The 13,897-nt window shown below is 37.6% G+C and overlaps 1 protein-coding gene across 9 annotated transcripts in view; it reads right to left on the bottom strand.

The window, feature by feature from the left end:
- Positions 1-8,701: 8,701 nt before the first annotated feature.
- PAM (peptidylglycine alpha-amidating monooxygenase) overlaps positions 8,702-13,897 on the bottom strand; it is a 281,270-nt gene continuing 276,074 nt past the window's right edge. For 5 of the 9 annotated variants that reach the window (XM_057539715.1, XM_007191820.2, XM_007191819.2 and 2 more), the window contains 3 exons: positions 13,299-13,502; positions 10,173-10,229; positions 8,702-9,528 (listed from right to left, as the gene is read on the bottom strand). In XM_057539715.1, coding sequence (XP_057395698.1) covers positions 9,353-9,528; positions 10,173-10,229; positions 13,299-13,502 — 437 coding nt within the window. In that variant the 3' untranslated portion in view covers positions 8,702-9,352. The remainder of the gene's footprint in view (positions 9,529-10,172; positions 10,230-13,298; positions 13,503-13,897) is intronic. The other 4 variants (XM_028168952.2, XM_028168953.2, XM_007191822.2 and 1 more) reach the window with 2 other exon arrangements.

The raw sequence follows: 13,897 nt of genomic DNA, 5'->3' as shown, positions 1-13,897 counted from the left end.
AGGGAGAGGACTCAAATCAATAATATTGGAAATGAAAAAGGAGAAGTTACAACAGACACCACAGAAATACAAAGCATCCTAAGAGACTAGTACAAGCAACTCTATGCCAATCAAATGGACAACCTGGAAGAAAGGGACAAATTCTTAGAAAGGTATAACCTTCTAAGACTGAACCAGGAAGAAATAGAAAATATGAACAGACCAATCACAAGTAATGAAATTGACACTGTGATTAAAAATCTTCCAACAAACAAAAGTCCAGGACCAGATGGCTTCACAGGTGAATTCTAGCAAATATTTAGAGATGAGCTAACATCCATCTTTCTCAAACTCTTCCAAAAAATTGCAGAGGAAGGAGTACTCCCAATCTCATTCTATGAGGCCACCATCACCTTGATACCAAAACCTGACAGAGATTACTACAAAAAAAATTACAGATGAATATCACTGATGAATAGAGATGCAAAAATCCTCAACACACTACTAGCAAACAGAATCAAACAACACATTAAAAGGATCATACACCATGATTAAGTGGGATTTATCCCAGGGATGCAAGGATTCTTCAATATATGCAAATCAATCAATGTGATACACCACATTAAAAAATTGAAGAAGAAAAACCACATGATCAACTTAATAGATGCAGAAAAAGCTTTTGACAAAATTTAACACCTATTTATGATAAAAACTCTCCAGAAAGTGGGCAAGGAGGGAACCTGCTTCAACATAATAAAGGCCATATTTGACAAAACCACAGCCAACATTGTCCTCAATGGTGAAAAACTGAACCCATTTCCACTAAGATCAGGAACAAGACAAGGTTGCCCACTCTCACCACTATTATTCAACATTGTTCTGGAAGTTTTAGCCACAGCAATCAGAGAAGAAAAAGAAATAAAAGGAATACAAATTGGAAAAGAAGAAGTAAAGCTGTCACTGTTTGCAGATGACATGATACTACGGGTAGAGAATCCTAAAGATGCCACCAGAAAACTACTACAGCTAATCAATGAATCTGGTAAAGTTTCAGGATACAAAATTAATGCACAGAAATCTCTTGCATTCCTATATGCTAACAATGAAATATCAGAAAGAGAAATTAAGGAAACACTCCCGTTCACCATTGTAACAAAAAGAATAAAATACCTAGGAATAAACCTACCTAAGGAGGTCAAAGACATGTACTCAGAAAACTATAAGACACTGAAGAAAGAAATCAAAGATGACACAAACAGATGGAGTGATATACCATGCTCTTGGAATGGAAGAATCGATATTATGAAAATGACTATACTACTCAAAGCAATCTACAGATTCAATGCAACCCTATCAAATTACCAATGGCACTTTTTACAGAACTAGAACAAAAAATCTTAAAATCTGTATGGAGACAAAAAAGACTCCTAACAGCCAACGCAATCTTGAGGGAAAAATACGGAGGTGGAGGAATCAGACTCCCTGACTTAAGACTATACTACAAAGCTACAGTAATCAAGACAATATGGCACTGGCACAAAAACAGAAATATAGATCAATGGAACAGGATAGAAAGCCCAGAGATAAACCCATGCACCTATGGTCAACTAATCTATGATAACAGAGGCATGGATATACAATGGAGGAAAGACAGTCTCTTCAATAAGTGGTGCTGGGAAAACTGGACAGCTACATGTAAAAGAATGAAATTAGAACACTCCCTAACACCATACACAAAAATAAACTCAAAATGGATTAAAGAACTAAATGTGAGATCAGACACTATAAATCTCAGAGGAAAACATAGGAAGAACACTCTGACATAAATCACAGCAAGATCTTTTTTGATCCACCTCCTAGAGTAATGGAAATAAAACCAAAAATAAACAAATGGGACCAAATGAAACTTAAAAGCTTTTGCACAGCAAAGGAAACTATAAATAAGATGAAAAGACAACCCTCAGAATGGGAGAAAATATTTACAAAGGAATCAACAGACAAAGGATTAATCTCCAAAATATATAAACAGCTCATGCAGCTCAATATTAAAAAAACAAACAACCCAATCCAAAAATGGTCAGAAGACCTAAATAGACATCTCTCTAAAGAAGACATGCAGATGGCCAAGAGGCACATGAAAATTTGCTCAACATCACTAATTATTAGAGAAATGAAATCAAAACTACAATGAGGTATCACCTCACACTGGTTAGAACGGGCTTCATCAGAAAATCTACAAACAACAAATGCTGGAGAGGGTGTGGAGAAAAGGGAAACCTCTTGCACTGTTGGTAGGAATGTAAACGGATACAGCCACTATAGAGAACAGTATGGACATTCCTTAAAAACTAACTATAGAATTACCATATGATCCAGCAATCCCACTACTGGGCATATACCAAGAGAAAACCATAATTCCAAAAGACATATGCATCCCTATGTTCATTGCAGCACTATTTACAATAGCCAGGTCATGGAAGCAACCTAAATGACCATTGACAGACAAATGGATAAAGAAGATGTGGTACATATATACAATGGAAGATTACTCAGCCATAAAAAGGAAATTGGGTCATTTGCAGAGATGTGGATAGACCTGGAGACTGTCATGCAGAGTGAATTAAGTCAGAAAGAGAAAAACAAATATCGTATATTAACGCATATATGTGGAATCTAGAAAAATGATACAGAGGAACCAGTTTGCAAGGCAGAAATAGAGATACAGATGTAGAGAACAAACGTATGGACACCAAGGGGGGGCATGTGGCAGGGTGTGGGGGAGGTTGTGGTGGGATGAATTGGGAGATTGGGATTGACATGTATACACTAATATGTATAAAATAGAAAACTAATAAGAACCTGCTGTATAAAAAATAAATAAAATAAAATTCAAAAAAAAATCATGAGGAAACAGATGAAGCCACGCTGTGAGACCTTGTGCAAGACATCTGGCCTGGACTCTTAAAAATGTCCATGTTTTGGAAGAAAAAAATGACAAGAGAATTACTCTAATGGAGACTAAAGAGATATGATAAATACATCATATAAATCTTAATTGGATCCTGGATCAAAAACAGAAAGCTCCAAAGGGCATTTGGGGGACATTGGGGGTTTGAATGTGGGCTACATATGGGTTGATATTAAGGAATCAGTGTTAACTTCTTGGTTGTAATAGTGGTTTTGTGGTTATGCAGAAGAATGCCTAGTTCTTAGGTGATACGTGTTAAAATATTTAGGGTAAAGGTTATGACATCCTCAACTTATTTTCAAATGGTTCAGCAGAAGTTATAAATTACGGCATGTGCGTGTGTGTGTGTGTGTGCACATGTGAGAAACGGAAAGCAAGTATGGCAAAATGTTAATCACTGGTGAATCTAAGTGAAGGGTATGTGGATGTTGTTTGTAATAGTCTTCAGTGTTTCTGTAGCTTTGAAATTGTTGGGGAAAAAGATGGGGACAAAAGAACATCATATTTTGCTTTCATGTTTGTTTTGGAATGAATAGGATTGAATGAACAGCAATAATTTATCTTTTTATAACTAAAGCAACCACCTCTTTTATTAATTGGAAGCTACCTGTTTCAATCAACCTTGGTTGAGTAGAAATCATAGTATAGATATGGATTTTAGGCCTCAAATCTCTGCTCTTGGTCCTTTGTATATTTTTTATTGCCATTATTATTGTGACAAGCCAAAGCTGAGCATTTGTTCTTATGTTCAGTATTGCCTGTGGGCATTTGAGACTACTTTCACGAATACATTGGTGTACCTAATCACTCAATGTCGCTTTTTAATGCTATAGTTTAACCATCACACACATAGCTATTTCAGTAAACCCCTTTATCTGAAAATATGGTTAAGTGGTTATGGTCTTAAGGTAATAGTAATGAATATCTGCTATTTTTTTCTTCCCAGAATCTACCCTATTCAACTGGCAACAGTATCTGAAATTTTCTTGGGGGAAATGAATCCTTTATAAATCGGCAGTGTGGTTACTGTGGGACGTGACCCTGCCCAGGTTCGATGCATCACACTTTCCCTGCCCAGAGAGACTGGTTCTGAGGTTCGTGCATGAACCAGATCAGGCCAATTAGTCAACGTATTGGAACCCTTTAGAAAGAGAAGCTATTTGTCTCAGAGTTACTGCTGGTAGGATTTAAACTTAGAGCTGCCGATGCCACTTTTATTACCACATGTGGAGAGTCTGCATGAAAGTGAATCCTAGAGGGAGGGGAGCCAAACTGAGGGATGGAAGGAGGCAGAATCCTGACAGCATCATCTGAGTCTTGGAATCTAGCCACACTTGGGCTTTTCAGTTATGTGTATGTCAGTAATAATCCTTTTTCTTGATACATTATTAGTTCTTGATTATTATTTTCATTATTATATATTATATCATTATTAATTCTTAACAAATAAAAGTTGTTCTTCAGCCTATTTTTTTAGGGTTTTTTAATTGAAGTATAGTTGATTTACAATGTTGTGTTAGTTTCAGGTGTACAGCAAAGTGATATATATATACAGGTTACTACAAAATATTGAGTATAGTTCACTGTAGGTCCTTGTTAATTATCTATTTTATGTATAGTGGTGTGTATATGTTCCAGCCTATTTGAATTGAGCTGTAATTAATGACTGAAGAAGTCTGACTAGAACTTGTTTGCAGAGCAGAGGTAGAGTCACAGATGTGGAGGGCAAACTTGTGGTTGCTGGAGGTTGGGCGGGGAGCAGTGGGGGAGGATGCGTTGGGAGACTGGGATTGACATATACATACTACTATATGTAAGGGTAGATAACTAATAGGGACCTGCTGTGTAGCTCGGGGAGCTCTTCTCAATACTCTAGAATGACCCGTATGGGAGGGGAATGTAAAGAAGAGTGTATATGTGTATATGTGGCCAATTCACCTTGCTGTGCAGTAGAAACTAACACAACATTGTAGATGAACTATACTCTAATAAAAATTAAAAAAGAAAAGAAAAGAAGCCTAATACAATGGCATATAAAATCATCAATTCTAGAACTTGGAATTTCAGATCATTCTGATCTTAACCCAGTGTCTTTCCAAACTGAACATTGGCTAAAACTGGGCCATGCTAATGAATAACACTTTCTCCTTATCTAGAAGTGAGTTGTAAGAACCAGTGCAATTGTGCTGTTCCATCCACATGCATGCTTATCCCATAGTTACTGCACAATATCTTTTTTTCAAAAGACATGGAGAATGTTGTAGTATAATAGAGGAAATAAACATAGCATTCTCAATTGACCAGTTTATTTATTTTAGGAGAGAGTATGTATAACGAAATGCATTTTTGCTCAGAAATGAAAAGGGTCCTCTCTGGTATTGTCAAACTTGTTTTTATAAACTCCTATTTTATATTTTATTTTGGTATATCAATCTTGAGTACTTTATTGTCAGGTTTTCATAGGTAAACCCCTTCCCTATGACAGTACAGTGTGTACTCAATTTTGGAGCATGGAAAATACATGTACTTGTTTTGTACCTGTAGTTTGGATATATAATTGACATCTTTGTGCTTTGGTATTTCAAAAATTTTAAGGCTGTAGTAAGGAGTCACATTTACAATCATCAATATATTCTCTACAATGAATATGCTCCCTTAATTAAATCATGATGCTAGAAAAACACACCAAATGGGTTTGGTTGATTCTTGTCTCCTTTAGATGTGATCCAACCCGCCCCCAGCCCCTTCACTGCCACACACACACAAAAAAAACAAAAAGCAAACAAACAAAAAAAACCCACAAAAAAACAAAAACACAAAGTCTAGCATGGTGACCTGCTGAAGACATGAAGATATCACTTGTATTTTACCTTTTGTCTGATGCTTTTTTTAAAAGGTTTATAGGGAGGCCCCTAGTAGCCTTTCTGTGTATGCATCTAAGTTATTTCCCATGGTGGGATAATTGGTGTCAGGGAACTATAGAAAGAAGCTGCTGGTAGGTAAGTTCTGGTCCTGAAGGTAATTTGCATCTACGTTTTCTGTGATCTAGATTTGAGGAACTGGGGTGGATCACTTCTGGGCCAAACCATCACGCTATAGAGATCACATATTTGAGAAAATGGTTTTGTGTACCTAACAATTTGTTTTCAGGCTCAGCTACTCTCTGGAGAACTGTATTTCTTGGAGACAGTCCATGGAACACCGGGATCCAAATCACCAGGGATGCTTTTAAAAAATGCAGCTCTCTAGGCCCCATCCTATGTAGTGAATCAGAAACTCCGGGAATGGGACCAAGAGTCAGTCCTCTTCAAATAAGTACCCCAGTTGGTTCTTACATTCATTGAAGTCTGAGAAGTATTGCTATAGGCTACATCAACTTTGACTTACATCACCTTTGAGCTACTAGGTGATGACAGTCAGGGGAATAAGCTCAAATACCATGTCTGTGGCTTCCCTTGTCATTCAGCTACTTAAATATTTAATTTATATAACATCTGAGTGAGACTTTAAAGATGCATGGGAACTTTGAAAAAGAATATGCTGATTTAATAAACTAAGAAGAAAGCTTAGAACAAAAGATTTTATGCATATGATAATTCAGGGCCAACTCAGTGAATGACAAAGCTATTTTTTTAACTCCCCCAAATAATATTCTCTGGATAATTTATTGTAAAAAAAAAAAAATCAAGCACAGCTGTTTCCCTTTGTCTTATTAATAAGTCAATTATGCCCATTTTAATTATCCAATTTAAAGCATTTAACAATTAAGGCATTCAGATCTTGGTACTAATGGTCATATCAAAACACCTCAGACCCCATCTTCTCTCTCCAAACATCTGTAAACTATAATTTATGTGAAAATATAGCTATCCACGTGTAGAAATTGGCAAAGTAAAACAGCCATTCTCAAAGACAGTGGTTTTCAACTCTGGCTGCACATTAGAATTACCTGGAGAAATTAAAAAATATGACCTATAGCAATATCCTATGGTAAGCCAATCAAATCAGAATTTCTGGAGGTAGTGTCCAATCATTTTTTTCTTAAATTCCCCAGTGCTTCTACTGTGAAGGAGGATCCATTCCTTGAGGCACTTCCCAGGCAGTGCAATATCTAACTCAATAAATGAAGTTCAGCTAAGAACAAAAATCAGCGAAGAGATTGCCTGAAGTCAGTGCAGTTCATTCATTTCTAGTCTGCCATCTTTATTTAAGCCAGGTTAGTAGAATAAGGGTGGTGTTCTAGGACAGGATGGTAACGCAGACTTTCTTTTTCTGAATTTTCTTTTTTATAATGCCATTTGCTTATATTAGGCATATGATGCCATGTGCTATATTAAGGGGCATATGTAAGAACAGACCTGCAAATGTATTTGTCTATTCTATGGATATTGTTGAAGATTTTAATTACACAACATGGTGCTATCTTTCAGAAGATACTTGGGAGCAAATTTTTCTGATCTTATTATTAGGAATTCTAAATGTTTAACTGGCTCATGAATCATGTAACTAGTCAAGTTTTACTTAATGAGCTGCTAGAAAGTTTAGAGCCAAATTCTCCCCATGAACAGCTGTAATAACAATTATTCTTGTATAAATTTTCCCATTTTTATCTTTGTTTTCCCTTTTTCTTTACCACCTCCTTATAATTTATCATTTTGATCTAGTTTTCTTTTTTTTTTTTGGAATCCATGAGCCACTGTAAAACTGTTTAGGAACAAAATTAGGCATACATAACTCTAAAGATATGTAACTAATAGAGCTGATGATCATAATACAGTACCACAAAAGATGGCTTAGTGCAAGTCAACTAATTTCCTCAACGTAAGAAAAGTTGAACAGCAGCAAAGTCAACCTATAACATAACACATTCTGATGCTGAAATACAAACATGTAAGATATAGTGAACAGGCACACATACACCAGAATAGTGCTGTTGTGATTCTACATTTACATGTTTACCACTAACGTGGTGAAAGGGGCATAAAGGAGTGGTCAGAGGGAGGAAAAGTGTGTTCTTCATTTGAGAAGGAAAAAAAAATCTTTCAATTAGATCAATTTGGTGTCAATTATGAGGGAAAAAAATCTAGGTTAAGTTAGATATTTTAAATAACTTAGCTGGAAGACAATTTAATTTTTTTGCAAAGTACTCTGTATTGCTTTTGTGATTAGTCAGTTAAATCTATAATATGCCACTACTAAGATACCTGAATTGCAAGTAGGCATTTTGAAGAAAGGGTTCTAGAGTCTAGTCTGATTATTATAAAAAGAAAAGTTATCAGGTTCTTACAAAATTGCATCGATTATGAAAAAGGTGTTTTAAAAGTAATTTGTAGTCACTGTAAGAGATGAATATTCCTACAAATACATGCATATTTGGAATAAAATTATTCTTTAAAAAGAAAACCATTAGTAGTAACCTACACTGATGGATTAATTTGCATACGTAATTTGAGACACAGGTTTCCTCTTAGCTATGATCACTTTTTATTAAAGTATTTACCTTCTGATTGATATACAGGCAAAAACCCTCTTTGAATTTTAAAAGAAAGCCTGGTTTTACACATGTATGTAAACTCTTAGGCTAGTTTTTAATTTATATCAGCTACATAATAAAATACCATCTTAATTTTAATACATTTCTTTTGGTTGAAGACATTGAATAGGTTTCACTATATCTGTGGTTTGTGTAATTATTACAAAAGTTGTATACAAACCCTGCAAATATGCAAAAATTGCAAAATACACTCTGACAGCTAATGCTCTGAAAACACTTTATTACACAAATTACATTCAGATTCTGAAAATAGTGATCTAACAGTGTAACCATCTAAAAATAAGACATCCCCAAAACACACCAACTGAGGAAGAAAATTTAAAAAAAGAATTTAAATAGAGACTTTTTTTCTTTCCCTCGTTGCAATATAATGTTAGTGATTTTAAAAAAATAGAAGGAGATTTAGCAGCTCTGTTGTCATGTAGCACAAAGTTTCTCTTTACTGCCACAGGCTGAGAATGCTGAACAGGAAAGGCACCAAAGACACTGGCAATGGAGGTGCTATTGGGAAAATACTGTGTTCAAGCAGAGAATCGGGTTATTTACAAACTACAGAAAAGTCTCAAAAATGCAGATGAGCAAACCTTCCATCATTAAATTACTAGTGTGATGGAAGAAGAGAACTGTTTATTCTACGTTCATATAAAGACAATGGCACTGTTATGAACTTTTAGGAAACTCCTCAACTAGAACCAGAAGCCAACTAAATCAAAACGAAGTAAATAAAATGTGTACAGTCCCACACAGACTAGTACAGTTTACAATTAAATACACAAAACGCTAAACGTGCTAAAGGGAAAGGAATCTGGCATTCTTGGCAAATTTCATCAACCTAAATCAAAGCCCCGTTTTCAGGAGGAAGGTGCGGGTACAGGCAGAGGTGCTGAATACTCCTCTTCTGATTCACTTCCGTCATCATCTTTCTCCTGGTCACTTCCCTCCGTGCTAAGGCGGTCAAAGCCTTTTCGGCTGTAGCCTTTCCGGCTTGCGAAGAAATTTCCGAGGTTTAAGCCTCCACTTCCCTTTCCTGAAGAAATCGAACAATGACAGAGGATTGAGGTAACGTTTGCACAAATGATTCTCAGTTTCCTTGTAAATCCTTATGGGGATGGGAAAGGGTAGATATTAGCGGGAAAAAAAAAAGTGACATAGAGAGAGACTTATCCTACAGAGTCAGAAAGATACGATTCCACAGATTCATTAAAATAAATAAGGAAAAAAACCCAAAGCTCCCCAGGATTATGTGTTTCTGCAGGATTGTTTCAGATTCACTTTTCACCTCCTGCCTTTTCCAGGCTCTCTGGAATGGGCACCCCCTTGAGCAGCTCTTCTTTTCAATGACTTTACGAAAAGGTCATCTTCACCGAGACATGCACTGACACACTGACAGAAGTGATAGAAAATACAGTGAAGACAAATGAAACCAGATACAAAGGCAGGGGAAGAGAATTCGATAATACAGAAGAGCATGCTGGGAAAACGAAGCTGGAGGACGTGCGCCGGAGCCGCACGCTTCGGTTGGTTCATGGTTTGCATTCTGGGGATGCTGTGCTGCACACAAGGAGTTTAATTTCCAGACAGAAAATAAAAAATATCTCCCTGCTTTTCAAAAGACACGCACTTGTTGACTTTGAATCACATGTGAAGGATTCTAAAAGGTCACAGGCATACCTCTAAGTCTTCCCAGAACTCTTCCCGAACTTCCCTCAAGTTTATGTTCAGAATCTGCTAGAAAAAGATGGCATATTTCAAAATGAGTCCCAGTCACCTTCCTCAATCCATGGGCTCAACTTTCAACACAAAATAAGGAATTAATTCATGAATGATTAATAACAAGGCCTGGCTCTTGTTCGTATGTATTCTTAGAATTCTAAGGGAAAATAAAGGCAATATGTTATTGTGATGTATACAAAGGCCAGAGCTGGGTTTGACTCCTGCCTGGGTCTCTTACAGGCTGTGCGATCTCAATAAATTACTTCTCCGAGCCTCAGTTTTCTCTTCTGAGAAAAGAGAGATCAATGACAGTCCCTACCTCTCTGTAAGGTTTAGATGGGATACTGCACGTGACACGCTTCTAACAGGGCCTGGTACACACATAGTAAATGCTCAGTAAATATTAGTTACCTTTATTAGGAAAAAATTCAGTCACCAGTAATGTGTAAAAATTTGGAAGCTTATTACAGTTTTAGGACTATTGGTCTGAGGTTTTTGTCTTTCTATTAAGAACAGTACCTGTCCTGCTTGAGAAAGCTTTGGATCCACGTACACCATTACCTTTTTATGTAAGACGGAAGGCAAAAAACCTGAAACCCTGAGTACTTTCAGCCATACAAGGTGACCCCAATTCCAAAATTTGGGCTCCCCAAATTCCAGCCCATCTCCATGAAGAATTGACTTTCTTTCCTTAGTCGGGGGCAGAACTCCTCATGGACTTCATTTCTCTGTGTGCTGTGTATCTCCCTGCACTCTTTGCCCTGCTTCCAACACTCCCTTAAGGGCTGTGGTCAGGGAAAGAAGGCTCGAAGTCTCTAACCAGGAGAGCGGGCAGCAACATGGAGAAAGCTCACAGGCAGAGGACAGAGCAAAGGCAGGAGTTGGTGGGGAGAGAAATAGGCAAGAAGGGAAGAAAAATCTGGTGAGACCGTTAGAAGGCCAACAAATTAGACTGTAAATTCCATAAGGATGCGGGACAGTCCCTAGTCAGTTTTGCATCCCCTGTGCCTAGGACAGTGTCTGATGTGGAGCTGACATGCTGTTAAGGGTGTGCTGAATAAGTGGAAGGCCTTTCATGCGGGTTATTATTATTATTATTTTTAATCAGTCATCAATTTTATACACATCAGTGTATACATGTCAATCCCAATCGCCCAATTCAGCACACCACCATCCCCACCCCACCGTGGTTTCCCCCCCTTGGTGTCCCTAAGTTTGTTCTCTACATCTGTGTCCATGAGGGTTATTAAAAACCCTCAGAGACTGGATGAGATCTATCAGGAACAAATGTTGAAAAAAGGTGAGAGGCTGATCTACGTTTAGAATTAAATGTATTAGACTGAACCGTATAAAACTGTAGTTTTCTAAATAAAACATGATTGAATAATGGCAGTTTCATATGGTTCGACCTGGGTCCCTGTCTTCCCAACACACGCCTGTAAACTCAGTATCCCGGTAACAGTGCCACCCACGCGTGCTAACAGCAAACAGGAGACACCAAACTTTCTCTACTCCCCAGCCACTCCTCCTCCAGTGTGGGTTGATTACCAACATTCCTGCTACCTGCCCCCAGGCCCCATGTGTTCCTGATACTCTGTGTATTTATCACTGTACTTACCACCCTCTCTTAATACCTTTATGTGTCATTTCTTTTTTATGTGTCATCTATTCTGTGAGCTCCATTTATTTATTCAGTCATTTTCCCAATGACTATTTATCAAACCCCTAGTGCCAGGAACTGTTATTTGTGCTGGGGATATATCAGTAAACAAGTAAACATACAAGATTCTTGCTCTTTTGAAGCTTCCATCTAACTCCATGAAGATAATGACTACATTTACTTATCTTTGCCTCTGCTTAACACAGTTCCATACCCATAACAAGGGCTCCATAGCAGTCCCTTTTGGGAAGAGTTAGCTGTATTTTTGCAGAGCTTTACTGATTGCAGATGAAAAGCAAAAGAAAGTCCTAGAAAAATTCCCTTTCACAAATTATTAAATTAAATCCTCTGGTTTTGTTTCTGTGTCAGGGCTTTGCCATGGGCACTGAATCCCTGCCATGGTCGCCTTGGCCTGAAATACGATCAGATGCTGTTTCTTGATCAAATGCTTCCTTCCACCCTGGTCCATGGATGCCTTCCCAGGCATAGCTGTAGCCTCCTGCCTTAGGACCTGGGGACCCAGCTAAGGGACTGTTCCCGACAGGTGGGGATCACAAGTTGGATTATTTGTTTATTTATGTGGATACCTTGAAAGGAACTCAGCTACTGGGTCCTATAATATGATAGTGATTTGATAAAATACTGACACCAGTATTGGACCCTCCCTTGTTTGGTTAGGGAAGGCTGATGGCCTAAATTATGACTATTTAAAAACTATCAAATGGTTTCTTATAGAAATAGTTGGTTTCCTGAGAGAGCTGAGGTTTAAGACAAGTATCTCTTATGACTTCTTATGACATTTATTACTTTATTACTAATGATTATTCCTAATAATTATTGGTGGTATTAACTGAGCACTTACTAAGTGCCAGGTACTGTGATAAATGCTTTACGTATATTATTTCATTTAATCCTTACACAACCTTGTGAGTATTTTATCCCCACTTTATAGATGAAGTGGCTTAGAAAGATTAAGTAATTTGCCCAAGGTCATGTAGCTAGGAGCTAGAGCCAGGACTAAGGAAAAATACAACTTCTAAAAAACTGACCCAGGCATTTTGAGGACTGGGCCTGTTTCTAACAGAAGGGATCTCCTCCTTCTTGACCCTTCAGCTAATTTATACTGACTCTACTTATCTACGCAGTTTCATATGGAGACATTAAATGGGTTTAAGCCAATGCTAAAAGGCAATAATAAAGGTTATATTTTAATCTAACTATCCAAATTTTGAAGCTCCAGATATATTTTCCACTGTGATACTAACTATAAACAATATTTGGAACATAGACAATGTTGAAAAAGGTAGAGAACACAAGAAAAAAAGAAAAACACTGAAAAACATCACAACCAAACTTTGAGGATAATCAGGCCAAACATTCTTTCGAAGGTAAGGTTCCAAGTTCAAGGGGCTCATTTTACTTGCCTCCAAAGGCCCTTGATTTTTTCCACCGAATAAATAAGGCAATGGCCAGCAGGACAACCACCGGAATAACCAGAAGGGTTGTAATGAGAATCACGGGCACTCCCGAGCCTGGCTCTTTGATCAGTTTCTGTTTCTCTTGCATCTTCTGTAATTCTGAGGAGGCGGGTTTGTTCTCCATTTTGGTTTCAACAACTGCCTCGGATTCTTCAGGGAAAGAAGAGTTTACAATATTCAACTAACTCAAAGACTCCAAAACCCTCCCACCCGCCCCTACCCAGTCAAATTAACAGCTGCTCATGAAGAACTTGTTGAGCTCAATGCATGTGGGGTTCATAGTTCAATATCTGCATCTACCGAGCTGGCAATTGTGACTAGCAAATTCCCAGTGAATGATTTTTCACCTTTAAATTGGGTTTCTTTGGTTCCGCCCTTTGTTCCCTCTTTAATTGTAATTCCACAAAAGATACATCCTACTTTTGCATTTTTTCAAAGTTAAAATGGACAGGCAGCATGGTGTAGGGGACAGAACTGGTGTGCACGGTGGAGTCAGATGAATCTGGGCTCAAATCCCAGTTCTCCTACATAGCCAGCGTGTGTAA

The sequence above is a fragment of the Balaenoptera acutorostrata genome, chromosome 2 (assembly GCF_949987535.1).
Source record: "Balaenoptera acutorostrata chromosome 2, mBalAcu1.1, whole genome shotgun sequence".
NCBI classification, from domain to species: Eukaryota; Metazoa; Chordata; class Mammalia; order Artiodactyla; family Balaenopteridae; genus Balaenoptera; species Balaenoptera acutorostrata.
The sequence above is the reverse complement of the archived record's forward strand: the minus strand, read 5'-3'. Positions and strand labels throughout refer to the sequence as shown.